Raw genomic sequence first — 15,455 nt, forward strand, 5'->3', positions numbered from 1 at the left:
TCATATGTTGCAACATGTATAGCTGAAACCTGATATTTACATACACGGTTTAACTTTTCTGTCTGACTTTAAGGGTTCATTCCCACCAGTCGTGTTTAATCCGCTTTAATCCACTCCAGTTTGTCTGCCTAGAACGTCTGGTTCATTTGGGAACGTGTGAATGCACAATCTAACCAAAAAGGTGAACTCTGGTCCGCCTACAAACCTCAGTATTAGTTTGATTAAAGTGAACTCTGATGCAGTTTGAACGCACATGTGAATGCCAAATGGACCAGAGACGACTTTAAAAGCAGGAGCTGGTCTAAAGTGCAGGGCATTCTGGGTAAAAACCGCCAAAACAAATGCGCATGTAAAGCGTTAAATGAAAAATGACTCGTGGACTTCAACCAACGACAAAGAGAAATCCTACAACTAAAATCTGATGTTACGCCTTTGTTTACGTTTTGTGAAGAAGGAAGTTGCAGTCATTGTCTTTTTCTGGGGTTTTCATGTTGCTTCCTTCTGTGGTTCTTGGTGCAGCGCCCCCACAGGCGAGGAGGGGAACAGGTTTTTCAAAAGGTTTTGTTAGTTTGACACAGTGCAGCAGGAAAGTGAACCACAGCAGCTGAAAATGTAACAAATGGCGCAATTTTGGTCCCAAATAGAACCGAACCTCAAGGACTGTCAGGTGGGAAAACAGCCTCAATCAGATCAAACCTTTTCCGTTTTAGGTCAGCTAGAATAATGAATGAGAAGTTTGCTTTTCCTTCCACAAACTTTTAACAATATTTTGCTGACATTTTGACCCATTCCTCCTAAGTATTGCGTTTGGGTTGCATTTGCCTGACTTGTTTGTTCCATTGGTGTCCAAGCTGTAACTTCCTGGCTGATGCGTAGAGATTATCCGTGTTTCCTTGTCTGTCCTGCTAGGCGCACCAGTCCCTCCTGCAGCAGAACACAAGCCATTTTAGCCATTTTAACCTTCGATATTTAATCCACAGTGAAGAACGTCGTCATGACTTTGATTTCAGTGGTTTCTCTTGTTGATATGCACGTTGTTGTGGTTGCTATGTGACGACTGCGGCTGCAATCGGTCCAAAACATTCATAACGTCAGCGAAAAGCTATGTGAAGTCACACCGAAACGCGGACGGATAATACAAGCCATGTGCCTGGCGGTTTTAGCGTTCAGGTCAGCGCAGTAGGTGGGGGTCGGCTGACTCCTTGGTGTTGCCGCTGGACGCTCTTCAATCCTCCAGAAAGAACAAATCGCACAAACAAGCTTTAGTTCTTTAAAATCTATGAAAACCAAGCTGGAGTTTTTGAGTTTATTTGCTTTCACAGCAGTTGTGTACATACCAAGAGGCTGCTATCCCAAATCTAAATTTCTGTCGTTTTCCCTCTGACTGCTCCAGTCCCGTTGTGTGTTTTAACAAGCTGTTGAAGGGTAAAATCCCAAATTTCCATTTTCTTTTCTGCAATGCTTGTTAAACCGCACAGCAAGAGGAGCAATACACAAAAATTCCCCATCTGTTAAAATATTTGCTTTTCTTTCAACATGAGTCTCTTCCCAACTTTATTTCCTCACTTTTCTTTCCTTTTCGTTTTTGCTTGGATTTCAATTTGTTCCCATAAAGTCTGCGGAGGGAATGCAAGGCAGCACAAGCAAACAGGATTCCTGTTTTCTCCAGTGAGCCTTTTCAAACACGCCTCGCTTTTCTCCTCTTCCCTTGTTATCCAGTTGCTTCATACCAGTATTTGTCTGTTTGTGCTTTCTGGATGTGAACAGTGACTCTACACAATCATCCTGAATGGAAATGTAGAGTAGGGCTGAAACGATTAATCGAATTCATTGTGATTAATCGATTATTGAAATAATTGTCAACTAAGTCAGCAATTTAAAAAAGGCTATTTGCTGTAAGAACAACATATTTAGAGCAGTAATTAAGCAAAAACAAAAAGGAACATTTTGCATATAAGGCAAATAAAAATCATTTGTCTGTAAATATATTCTACCCAGCTGTGTCCTCAGCTCACATAGTTTTAGTTTCACCCTGTAGAAGTTGTTTATTTGATTCGTTGTATATGTTTTTTTTTTGTATAAAATAAGATTTAGTGGTTAAATGACAAATTTGCAGAATGTGCCGATTTTTTAAAAATTCGATTAATCATCACAATAATTTATTAATCTATAACCAAAAAAACAATTGGTCGCAGCTCTGATATACGTATATTAATCACTTATCTTAACAGTTTGATTTTGGATTGTGGGAGGAAGCCAGAGTACCCAGAGAGAAATATCTATTCGGTGGAGTACAGGTGTAAAGGTAAACAAAAATTATGATTTGGTACATCTTTGGTGATTTAAAAATAAAAATGAGTTTAAAAATATGCTTTTTTCACTTCAATCAGTTCTAAAAGGTTTTTTTTTTAAATTCCAGTAGGAATTGTATTTTATTATGTTCTAAAATGTAAAAAAGTAGACATTTAGGAATTGACAAGAGATGTTTTGGGAATTTGTATCAGAAAATATGGTAAGAAGTTTCACTTGCTGCTTTTCAAGATGAAGTAAGATAATTTTTTATGTGAATTAATTCTAATTTTATTGAATTTAGCAGATGCAATTAGTGCAACGTAATCAGACACAAACTGGTGTAAGTGTTATAATGGTTAAACAGCAGCCATCTTGGATTTTAAGGTCAGGTTTGGTGAAAAACCATTTTTCTCACTCAAAATCCTGGAATCAAAGCTTCTTCCTGTTAGTTTATTCATTTAATGATAATCTGATCCTAGTTCTTGTATTAATTATCACTCATTCTGTCACATTGTAGATTAAATATCAGAACAAACCAAGAAGCTGGCCCTCAATTATTCCTAATTTTTGAAAATTAATTTAAGTTTTGCACGTTCAGTCCATCACATTCTTTTTTCCTTTTATTGGCTCTCTAGTTTTGCTAGGTACAGTTGGATAAGCTTTTCCAGGGAATGTTGAGCTTATTTTCAGTTTTCCTGGAAATAGATTCGGCATTTGAGGCTGAAATTAAACCAACAAGCTCCAGATGTTTGTCACTTGTTCCCCTGCTTGAACCTAATCTCCCTTGTTTTGTTGTTTGCCTCATTTAGCAAAGAGAAAACAAATCATTGGATTGGACATATTTTAGCTGCATGTATCAGTGTGATGTTAATTTCTTCCACCCAAGTGGGTTTTGGTATGTGTAATTCATCTGAAAAAAGTGATGGAAAGAACTCTCCCACCTTCCTGTTCTGGTGGGAAAACAACAGGCATGTATGTGTTTTACTGTGTTTTGAAGGGAGTGTGTGTACGGACAGATGTAGCAGCGTCGTCAGTTTGAGGTTTGAACACGAATATTTAAAGTTAGACACACAATTAGAAAAAGTTTAGGTAACAATTTTACAACCAGGTGAGGTTTGATTCCTTGGCAGAATTTGGGTTTAATCAAACTCTAGTTTGTTGGCTAGAAGATCTGGTTTGTTTGCGTAATCGACAAAATGCACTCTGGTCCACCTACAAACCAAGATCTCAGTTTAGTGCGGTTTGAACGCATATGTAAACGCCAAGCGGGCCAGAAACCGCCCCAAAAGCAGGAACTGGACTGCAACGCTGGGCATTCTGGGTAAATACAAGCAAAACAAACGTGTTAGCAGGAGAAATGCTTCGTAGTCTTTTACCACAACTGCTAAAAATCTGACGCTACTCCATTTTGTTTACATTTTGTGAAGAAGGAACCTGTGTCAATGTCTTTTTCAGAGGTTTTGTGTCATTGACTTCACTGGTTCTTGGTGCAGCGCCACCACAGGTGAGGAGGGGAACATGTTTTTCGAAAGATTTGGTTCATGTGACCCAGTGCACACTTGGTCCCCTTATGGAACCAAATGTGAAAACAGGTTCTTCTTAGCAGGTGTTTTCCTGAATTTACTGGATATTTTCCTGAAATTTTGTCAATTTGCTAGGTACTTTAAATGGGGACATATTGTGCTAAATTCACATTTTGTATGTTTTCATACTTCCACTTGAGTTACCACTGTTTCTGAAAACTACCCAGGCGCTTAAAAAAAAGCTACTTTTTGTCACCTGGGCCAAAATTGTCAGCTGAAAAATCTTTTTTTTTTTTAAACTAACGTTACCAAAATGTGTTGTTTTTTTTTTTGTCACCTAACCAACAATAAACTAAGCATGACATATTTTTATTAAACAAATAAAGTAGTTCAATATAATATAATATAATTTTTGCATGTTTTCTTTGTTAAATGAAATGTAAGCAGTTTGCTTATTATTTTGGGCTTCATCAAAGAAAACAGAAAAAATATTTTGTCTGTCAGCAATAAAAACAAACTCTTGGTCCGTCTTCACTTCAAAACAGTTTCTGTAGTTAGATGAGCTTTATTGTAGGAATTAAAAGCAGATTTGGGTGCACCAATGATTCTTTAGAGGATAAATCAATGAGTAGATGAGGTCCGAGTTACCATGACAACAGGAGTAAACCAGGAATCTTGGAAAAGATGATCACCTTGTGTTGCGTGTAAGATTTTTGTATGTAGATTTTAATTTAAAAGTTGTAGTTTTGTCCTAATTTATTAAATTTATTATTGAATTGTGGTTGTGGGGCTGCACAAAATCACTGCAGTGGGCCGCAAATGGCCCACGCACCTCACTTTGAACACCCCTGGTTTACAGAGTTCAGCATTTAGAGATGTTTGATGGTTTTTGAGGGAAATTTGAGTTTTAATTTCATGTAAAGTTTACTTGTGCCTTGACCTTTCCACACTAAAGACGGTGCGTTCGTTGCCAGGATTTTACGCTTCCCATCATCAGGTTTCTCCTGTGGATCCGACCTGCTGCAGATAATCATCTAAACATAAACAAAGGCCTTCTCCTCTGGCCTGGAAGCACATGTGCGCCGCGTCGTGTATGTACGTACATCTGTATGTGGTTGCGGCGGCTTGTAAACGTGAGAGCGCTAATGCTAATGTGGAAGCGGGCTGTGTTTTTACGCCGAGGTTAATGCAGGGATTTGGCAGCAGACCCAGATCTCTGTAGAATAATATTATCTAACCCAGAACAACATGGGAGCGGCGGGTCGGCCCACACAGCCGGGCCCAGCTGGGCGGCGGGGCCGGCTGCCAACCAGAGACCAGCGCTAACTGGGAGCTGCTACCTGCAGACAGGAGACCAGTTAGAGTCAGGCTGAAGAAAACAATCATCCAACTGTTCATCCATCCTTCTGCTCATCCATCCGTCCATCCATCCATACATCCATCTGTTCATCCATCCATCCATCTGCTCATCCATCTGTCCATCCATCCATCCAGCCATCTGTTCATCTGTCCATCCATCTGCTCATCCATCCGTTCATCCATCCATCCATCCATCCAGCCATCTGTCCATCCATCCATCCATCTGCTCATCCATCCATCTGCTCATCCATCTATCCATCCATCCATCAAGCATCTGTTCATCCATCCATCCATCTGCTCATCCATCCATCCATCCATCCATCCATCCATCCATCCATCCATCCATCCATCAAGCATCTGTTCATCCATCCATCCATCTGTTCCTCCATCTGCTCATCCATCCATCCATCCATCCATCCATCCATCTGTTCATCCATCCGCTCATCCATCCATCTGTCCATCCATCCATCCATCCATCCATCCATCTGTTCATCCATCCATTCATCCATCTGTTCATCCATCCATCCATCTGTTCATCCATCCATCCATCTGTTCATACATCCATCTATTCATCCAGCCATCTGTTCTTCCATCCATCCATCTATTCATCCATCTATTCATCCATCCATCCATCCATCCATTTATCTCTTCATCCATCCATCCATTTATCTCTTCATCCATCCATCTATTCATCCATCCATCCATCCATCCATTTATCTCTTCATCCATCCATCCATCCATCCATCCATTTATCTCTTCATCCATCCATCTATTCATCCATCCATCCATCTATCCATCCATCCATCTGTTCATCCATCTGCTCATCCATCCATCCATCCATCCATCCATCTGTTCATCCATCTGCTCATCCATCCAGCCATCCATCCAGCCATCTGTCCATCCATCCATTTATCTCTTCATCCATCCATCTATTCATCCATCCATTCATCCATCCATCCGTCATTTTAAAGTTTCCCAATTTTAAACCTAATTCCTGATTTCTGGAGATTATTTCATCATCACATGGTTTGTTCCCAGTTTGGGAGAAATTCGTTATTTTAACCTCTTGAATGTTTATGAGCGACAGAATCTGAGAGGAAACATGAAGCTAGCAGGATTTTAGTAATGAAGCATCGTTTATTATTTAATTAAAGCGGGTGAGATCGGTTCGGTTGGGATGGATGAAGCCTTAGTAGAGGAGCAGTGAAGCTCTTAGCGCCCTCCTGTGGACGACTTGGAGAAAGATTTAAACGTCTGTAAATAAAAATAACTGATGGGTTTTTGCTGCTGCATTTCTAACATTAGGTCAGTATCACTTTTACATCGAAACGGTTATCTTTAATCTTTTGTTCAAACATCACTGCCCAGCGAGTCGATGTCAGTGTAATAAATAATTAAAGTGTTGGCTCTGATCATATGCAGTGACCTAGTTCTTCAAACCGGTTCTCTTTCTGCCTGAGTTTCACTTCTTACAATCTCAAATCAAAGCCGAGGCTGTGATAAAGCAAATTATATAAAAACTAAATCTCCTGTTTCACTCAGGTGAAAAATATATATATAAATTAGGAATGATTTTCTTCTGCTGTAAAATATTGAATAATTAATAAATTAACTTGCATCATAAAAGCCAAGATATCCGGTTTAACTAGAGATAAAAGCAGTTGGGTTTTAAGTGGTGCTACAAATGTCTCTATTTACATATTTATATACAAATACTTTATTTATCCTCAAAAATTACAGAAATATTCTCATTAATGTATTTTAAGGCGTTGCTGTTATTGATGGTGATGCTGTGGGCAGGAAGGGGCTCCAGTAGCAGTCAGTCTTACAACAAATCTGTAGAGGCCTCTGACTGAAGATTGCTGCTGACAGATTCATGACATTCTAACAGTTCAATATCTGTGAAGCAGAGGTGAAATTTCGCAGCAAAATATCCCAGATTACAGCATGTTATAAATTAAATAATCTGTCAGTGGAACTCGTACTTTATAACCAGATTATTATGGATTAAAAGGTTTACAAATACTACTTGAACTACTACATTATCAGTTACAAAAACTAATTTTTTGTAACTAATAACTCCTTCTGAAAACACCAGTGTTCCTTTGAATAAGTTTTAAACAGTTTGAACTGTTTTGAACTTTGTAATCAAACTGTAATTCTGCGTTTTGGAGCAGCTGAAGTCGCCGCTTGTGTTTTTAATTAAAGCCAGCTGCATTTTATGCTTTTACTAAGACACTTTGGAGCATTAAAAATGTCCAAAGCTTGAGATTTCCACGTTATCCCACTCATCCAGCTCCAGGCTTGGAAACTTGCAGAATCCAATTTGTGCTGAAGAGTTCGGTGAGGTTGGAGAGAGACAAGAGGGGAGGAGTGTGTTTGTAGGCAAGATGCACGTACAGCATGCAGCATGCGCTTTGCTGCAGCATGCGCTTCACTGCAGCATGCACTTCACTGCAGCATGCACTTCACTGCGGCATGCACTTCACTGCAGCATGCACTTCACTGCGGCATGCACTTCACTGCGGCATGGCGGGTTGCAGTCAGAAAGAGTAGATCATGAAATGTTACTCTGTTTCTGAGAAAATCTGCTTCAGTCTGGGAGTTAAGTATTAAGTTTAAAATGAATTTATCTATTTTTGCTTAGTACTTTAGCTAAAAATAAATTCACCTTGCAAAATATGTAACTGTTATTTTATATTGTCTACAGTCAAATCTGATACCAGATGCTCTTCCTTTAGTTGTTTCTAAAGTAGTTGAGTTGTTTTATGCAGACAATCTAAACATTACATTAGTCTGCTGCAGTACCATGCCAGCCCACAAGAGGGAGGCAGTGCTGTGCCATTAGACTGAAAACAAAGTGAATAACCACAGCGAAGAAGGGCATCTATTGATTGATTTTACTTAAATGGGACAGTATATAAAACTTCTCAGGTTTTTTTATCCATTAGTGTTTCAAACTGTTAAATTGAAAAACTGGGAAATCTGGTTCGAAATGTCCTTAAATTTTTTACTTTTTATAACTTCATTAAGACTGAGACTGCAATTAATGATTATTTTAGTTTACGATTATTCTGACGAGTAATCGATTAATTGTCAGAAATAGTCGTTGATTAATCGGAGGATTAATCAATAAATCATATTTTTAAAATTTGCACATTCTGCTGATTTTTCACATAACTACTAAAACCTTTTCTTTAAATATTACATTACATTAAAAAATGCAAATAATCGATTTGATTAATTTTTAAGAAAATAAACATTTTAAAATGCAGAAACATTTCATTCATTCCTTCAGTAAATTTGAACCAGGTGAAGCTCAAGCTATGCCACTTAGGAAGTTTTGGGTAAAACATATCTACAAACAAAATATTTTTATCTTAGATGCAAAATTTATGCATATTTCAGTGACGTTCGGTGAGGCTCATAGCTGGTGAGGCTCGGCGCCACCTGTCTCCCCTGACTGTACGTCACTGGCATATTTTCCACAGTTTTGGCTTATTTACTGCTCTTCATGTGTTGTTTTCCATAAACAACATAAGGCAAATAGCCTTTTTTAAAAATCTGTAAACTCCAGATAACGATTCATCAATTAAAAACTAGTTGACGATTATTTCACAAATCAATTAATCACGAATAATATGATTAATCGTTTTGGCTGTAATTAAAACATTTTTAAAATCCTGTCAATTAGAGCTTATTTTTAGATTTTATGATTGAAAAGCTTCAGTTTTCTGCCTGTTCTTCCATGAATGAAACAGAAAGTTAGAAACTGTGAGGCCTACTTACGTCTCCTCGCTCTGACCAATCATCTTCATGCCTTTTCTCTCTCTTATCATCGCCAGGGAGACAGAGGAACCGCCTGGAACCTATGGACACCATTTTCGTCAAGCAGGTGAAGGAGGGAGGCCCCGCCCACGGAGCTGGACTCTGCACAGGTACACAGCATCATTTGTCATAATTGGAAATTGCCAAACAAAACAAACAGGAGGTAGAAAATAACAGATGGCTCCTCTGTGGGGGGCTGAACAAAGTCTAACGTTCTTTTCTCCTGCATTCCTACTTTTTTTCTCATCTTATTTATACATGAATCAGTTCTAATTATAAGCAAAGAGGATAAAAATACTTGAAGTGTTGAGACAATGAATCAGCAGCGTAAAGTTTAAAGTGAAGGTGATGTTAGGAGCGCCGGGTTGCCAGGTCAGCACGCTTCTTACAGGAAATGTTACAGTAAGTGGTCTGGACAAGCCTAAAGAGCTGCTTTTATCTGTCTGCCCTCCTGGGAGAAGGGAGTGTTTTCCCACATTTATCCGGTTTATCCCCCAAACTCACCTCGGCTCTCTTCCTGTTGGTGATGGCCATCTTCAGAAACCCTGAACCTACTGTCAAATAAACACACATTGTTCCTGTTAGATCTGAGCAGAGGTAATGTATGTTTGTGCTGCATGGTCTCTCTGCTCAGTAATTATGTGAAGTGTTTTTCTGATCCCTTAGTAGCAGGTTCTCTAAATTATTTCCTTAATTCCTTCCAGGGGATCGGCTTGTGAAAGTGAACGGAGAAAGCATCATTGGGAAAACGTACTCCCAGGTCATAGCCCTGATCCAGAACAGGTAGGACTGCAACCAGGCGGCGCCTTGATTTTAACGTTTCATCATTTTTACAAGCCAAAAAATCCCCAAACATCTTGAAAGTATGAAACTAGAGCTGCAACTAACTATTATTTTAGTAATCGATTTTTCTGTTGACTATTCTCATGATTAATTGATTTAATCCAGTAAAAATGGGACATTTAACAATTTTTTTTGACTACTTAAGCCTTTTTTATGGCTTAAGGCTTTTTAAATTGACTTAACGCTTAAAATGAACTTACAGTTATTTTAATAATCGATTAATCAGTAGATTTGTCTGATGATTAGTTGAATAAAAATGGCATATTTTACAGATTTTTAAATTAACCACCTCTATAGCCTTCTTTAAGGTTTAAGACTTTTTATAGTGACATGAGGCTTAAAATGAACTAACAATTATTTTAGTAATTGATTAATCTGTCAGTTATTCAGATGATTAATCAATTAATCAAATAAAAATGGCACATTTTACAATTTTTATGTATTTAAGGTTTTAAAAAAGTTCATTACAAAAACCTTTTAAAAGTGACTTAAGTCTTAAAGTAGACTAACAGTTATTTTAGTAATTGATTAATTGATTAATCGAATAAAAATGACGCATTTTACATATTTTTTATTTAACCACTTAAGCCTTTTTAGACATTAGAAATAAATAATTAATTAGATAATTAAACAAATAATTTACTAGTTTTTTTCTAATTAAGAAATATTTTATCTTAAATGTAAAATTTATATCTTTTTTGTGCAGTTTTGGCTTAATTACTGAATACTCAAGTTAACGATTAATCGATGGCAAAATTAGTTGACAATCATTTCAATAATCGATTAATCATGATTAATCTGATGAATCATTTCAGAACCACATGAAATACAAACTTTCTGTTGTGTTTTGCAACACAGGGAGTTTTAAAAAACACTTTTCTCACAAAAAATCTTCTTTACAAAGAGGAAGGAGGAACAAAATAGCAAACTGGCAGTAAAATTATAAAAAACAGATGTTTAACAATCCATCAACATCTCAATGATAAATGCATATTTTTATTGTAAAGAAATTTGCATCACCAACCTTTCTGCTTATCCTCTGCTGACACCTTTAAAGCTTTTTGTTGGTTATAAAATCAGCAGACTGGAGATTAAATTTGAGTTTTTTTGTAATTTTTGTATCCGTTTCCTCTCTGATCCATCAGCGATGCCTCGTTGGAGCTCTGTGTGATGCCGAAAGATGAAGACATTTTGCAACTGGTATGCATCTGTTCTGTTATTACTACAAATTCACCTCATTAGTCTAGATTTAATCAATATTTTAAAATAAAAACTGTTTGGGCGACAATCCATCAATAATAATTTATCTCCCATTTAGTGGAGGAACAAGCAGAGATGAGATTAAATGGTTTGCTGTGTTTTCCTCAGTGAAGCACCTGAGGTCTCACACAGCAAACGTCACAGATGGAGGCAGCAAATAAACAAGTTTTGTTCTGGACTCACCTCGGCTGCCGTTCTCGTCATCCTGCAAAACAAACAGAGAGAAAATCCTGTCAGATGGTTGATTGAAACTGTTTATGGAAATTATATTATTACTCTAATTCCCAGAAACTTAGAAGGTACAGTACTTTGCTGTAAATATATTGGCATCAATGACGGTATCAGCAGATGTTAGTCAATTTTTAGCGTATCAGTCTTGGATTAATAACTAAAACTGATCCAATATTAAAAGAAACCTAAATTCACATTTTGCATGTTTTTGTAATTCCATTTAGGTTTCTACTGCTTCCGAAAACAACCCAAACCCATAAAAAAATGTATGTTACTCACTTTTAATCAAGTTTTTTTAAACATTTTGCTTTGATTCTTATCCTCTGTAATTACATCTGAGTAGCACTTTGAGATTTTAGTTACTGAAAAGTGCGTTACAAATTAAATTAATCATTAGTAAATAAACATCCAACCACATGAGAAAACTTTCTGCGGTAGGCATTTTGATTTCCTAACACACAATCAGGTTTTAAGTGCATCCTTTAAAAGTCTTAAATTTATTAATCTAAAATTAAGACCTTAAATGTTTTTCATAATTTTTTTATTATGTAAGTTGACCTAAATACCTTGATCACAGATTTTAAATTTTGCTGTGGTAGGAATTTTCAATCCTGTGTTGGTTAGTGGGATTTTTCTGTCAGGCAAAAGTTTGAGTCACTCAAATGTCTTCATTGCTAAGATGCTAATAGACTTTTGCTAGCTAACTAGCTTATTTTGCATCTGTCATAGGTAAGTTGGATGGACTATGTTTGTTTTTGCCACTGGCTTACTTGTGTTACCTAGATTTAAAGTTTTTTTTATCTTAAATTTTATCCAAACTGGCGTAAAATAGATCTTAAAAAGTCTTAAATTTAAACCCTGCAGTGATTCAGTGAGCTTAGCATGAATCACGACCAGCTGGGTGAGATTAAATATGTGGAAGTGGTCAGAATGCAGTCGTATTGCAGTGAAAACAGGAGCCGATCGAGACTTCATGCTTCACGCCTTTCTACCGATCAGAACCGTGTCGTAATCCAGTCTGGGTCCAGAGCCGATAAAGCAGACCAGCACTAAGATATTTCCACTTGAAACTTAACCAAAAGTACTTTGTAAGATTGTTTTTGTTTGTTTTTTTCAGTGCTAATGCTACTGTTTATGTTACTGGGATTTTTTGTGACAGACCAACACAGACTAGTGCAACGTTTAGTTCTGGACTTCAACTAGACCATTCCATCACATGAATACGCACTGTATCTGTGGCTGCAGCTGCACTGCAAAAACACAAAATCTTAGTAAGTACTTTTTGTCTAGTTTCTAGCTCAAATATCTTATTACACTTGAAATAAGACAAAACTATCTTACAAGTAACTTTTCCGCAAGATATAGGAGCTTTTTTAAGTAAATAATTCCTTAAAGTTGATTGAAAAGTACTACTTCCACTGGCAAAATATTTCACTTATAACATGGGAAACATGTGTTGTTATAAATGAAATAATTTTCTAGTGGTACTAGTTTTGTTTTAATCAATATTAAGGAATTATTAACTTCAAACAAGCTGGTATTTCTTGCTGGAAAGTTACTTGTGAGCTAGTTTTGCTTATTTGAAGTGAACTAAGATATTTACACTAGAAACTAGATAAAAGTACTTGGTAAGAATTTGTGTTTTTGCAGTACATATTGCTGGATGTTTATATGCGTTGAAATGCATCACGATGTCTTAAAGGACCTGTGCATGATCAGACCATGAGTGCATATTTTGAATTATTTCCTGAGAGACGCTGAGCCCAGTCAGTAGGGAGTGCAGCTGCAGTCAGCTGGCTCCAGTTTACAGCAAACAAACATCCAGCAACGCGCGCCGCGGTGCAGAACGTACGATAAATGCCGGGAGAGACGGGAAGATGGAAAAGCCTGGGGATGCAGAAAGCCCTGAGTGAGATGCCTGCAGGTGAGCGAGACGACAACAGAGGAAACGTAGCGACTCTGCTCGAGAGAAGAGGCGGCGTTGGTTTATGGGGAGCAGATGCAGGAAGACATCCTGGTGCATCTTTAGCACAATTAATCAGGTCACCAGAATCACACATTTTATTTTGTTTTAGCACATTTGGCTCTAGAAAATTGGATTTTGCTTTCCGGTTCAAGGATGCAGACTAATAAGGCAACTGATTCACAAAATTAGGAGGAAACCTCTGCTCTAAAACCAGCTGAAATAAATTCAAAAATATTTTATTTAACCCAAACCAGGACATCCACACATCCTTAAAAAGTCTTAAATTAATTTCTCATAAAACAAAGGCCTTAAAATGTCTTAAATTTGAAAAAATAATAAGTTGAATAAGTACATTATTTAATCACGTATATTCTACGTATTTAGTTTTTCTGTCACACTGACATTTTTATTGCGTTCTGACTGGAGACTGTTGAGGCTACCGCTAAGTAGCTGCTAACATGCTCTTAACAGCTAGCTTGTTAGCTTTTCTGCATCTGACATTTGGCCGGATAAAATTTGTACATTTCCAAAGGGACTCATGTCTGAATTTCCATCAATAATGTTCTTAAAACGTTTCCAATTTGAGTTTGTGAAACCTGCTTTTTTTATTCAAATATGGATTATTTTAATTGAAAATATTTCACAAATATTTTTTAAAATATTTATCTAAATAATATATATTTTTAAAATAAATAACAATTATTTACTTTAAATAAATATATTTTTAGAATTATTTATTTAGAAATAAATATTTTTTATTTTTAAATAATAGTTTATTTTATTTTTTTAAATAAATAATTATTAAAAATTGTAAACTGGAATCAGCCTCAATCGGCCACAGTCTAATTTCTCACCTCTTTATCTTTATCTGTAACATTGTTTCTCATTTCTTCATACACTAAAAAAAACACAAAATCGAACCAAGAAGTATTTTTGGTTTAGTTTCTAGTGCAAATATTTTAGTACACATAAAATAAGATGAAATTAACTTACAAGTGACTTTTTAGAAATATATATTTACTTATTTAAGTAAATAAATCGTTAATATTGATATTTTTAAAAAGTGCTTGTTCCACTGATTGATTGTTTTATTGATAATAAAACATTTTCCTATGTGATTTGTGAAATATTAAGCACTTTTTTATCAATATTAAGGAATTATTGACTTTAATCAAGTGTCTATTGTTGCTAAAAGTTACTTGTAAGTTAGTTTTGTCTTATTTTATGGATTTCTTAGAGAAATCTGCAATAGAAACTAAACCTAAAATATTTGGTCATATTTTGAGTTTTTGCAGTGTACTCTCCTGTCGACCTTTTTCTAACTCTTTCTTTCTCTCTTTTCCCGCTTACCTAACCTGCGGACTGCAGTTTTCCAGGGATATCACTGCTCTGGTAAGAAGGGAAAACCTGCCAAGCTAACACATCTCCCCCTCCTCCACCTCTTGCTGGAAGTGGAACCAGTAGAAATCCCCCAGTGTTTTCCACCAGTATCTGTGTTTCTGGTTGAAGCTTTGTTGGTCACTCTTGGCTTTTCTTTCGTTGCGCTGACATTATCCTTCAGCAGACCACAAACATTCCCTCCCTGTACTTTCCACAATCAGGAAATTGGTTTGTGTTTAACTGGAGGAGTTAGGATCCAGAGGGAGCTGTAACCTGACACCACAGGTAGAGCCGGCGCTGTTGATTAAAGTCCAGTTACTCTCTCTGCCTTTCATTTTCTCATCAGCGTCTGCGCTGAAAGGATGAGGAAATATGTCAGCGTTGGATACAAATGGGAGGTTTTTCTTTTTTCCCCCCTCAGAGGGTTTTATTTATGAGATTTAATTAGCGGTTTAGTTCAGGTTAAATCAAAGATGCTAACAGAAGTAGCGCTGGTTGGGAAAAACAAAACAAGGAAACTCAGATGGGCTCGCTTCTTGTGCTTCAGGCCGGGCTCTCCGGTACAGAAGGTGGGTATATCTGCAGGAAATCTTCGTTTTTTCCATTTAATCCCATCATTTTGGGTGAATAACGTTAAAACTATTAGCTGCTTTTCTGCCTTCATCCAGCTGTCAGTCAGGCATTGATTGTCCTCCCCTGATAATCTCATCAGCTCTAACAGAGACTGCAGAGGAGGGTTTTTTTTTTTTAAACGAGCTGAATCTGTGAGGACA

The 15,455-nt window shown here is 36.9% G+C and overlaps 1 protein-coding gene across 7 annotated transcripts in view; it reads left to right on the top strand.

Moving 5' to 3' along the window:
* arhgap21a (Rho GTPase activating protein 21a) overlaps positions 1–15,455 on the top strand; it is an 87,875-nt gene that overhangs the window by 48,848 nt on the left and 23,572 nt on the right. For 4 of the 7 annotated variants that reach the window (XM_032550807.1, XM_032550806.1, XM_032550802.1 and 1 more), the window contains 4 exons: positions 9,020–9,112; positions 9,707–9,785; positions 10,991–11,045; positions 14,671–14,694. In XM_032550807.1, the coding sequence (XP_032406698.1) occupies positions 9,020–9,112; positions 9,707–9,785; positions 10,991–11,045; positions 14,671–14,694 (251 nt within the window). Of the gene's footprint in view, positions 1–9,019; positions 9,113–9,706; positions 9,786–10,990; positions 11,046–14,670; positions 14,695–14,723; positions 15,252–15,455 lie in introns of those variants that run through there. The other 3 variants (XM_032550804.1, XM_032550805.1, XM_032550808.1) reach the window with 2 other exon arrangements.

This window comes from Xiphophorus hellerii, chromosome 21, assembly GCF_003331165.1.
Source record: "Xiphophorus hellerii strain 12219 chromosome 21, Xiphophorus_hellerii-4.1, whole genome shotgun sequence".
Taxonomy (NCBI): Eukaryota; Metazoa; Chordata; class Actinopteri; order Cyprinodontiformes; family Poeciliidae; genus Xiphophorus; species Xiphophorus hellerii.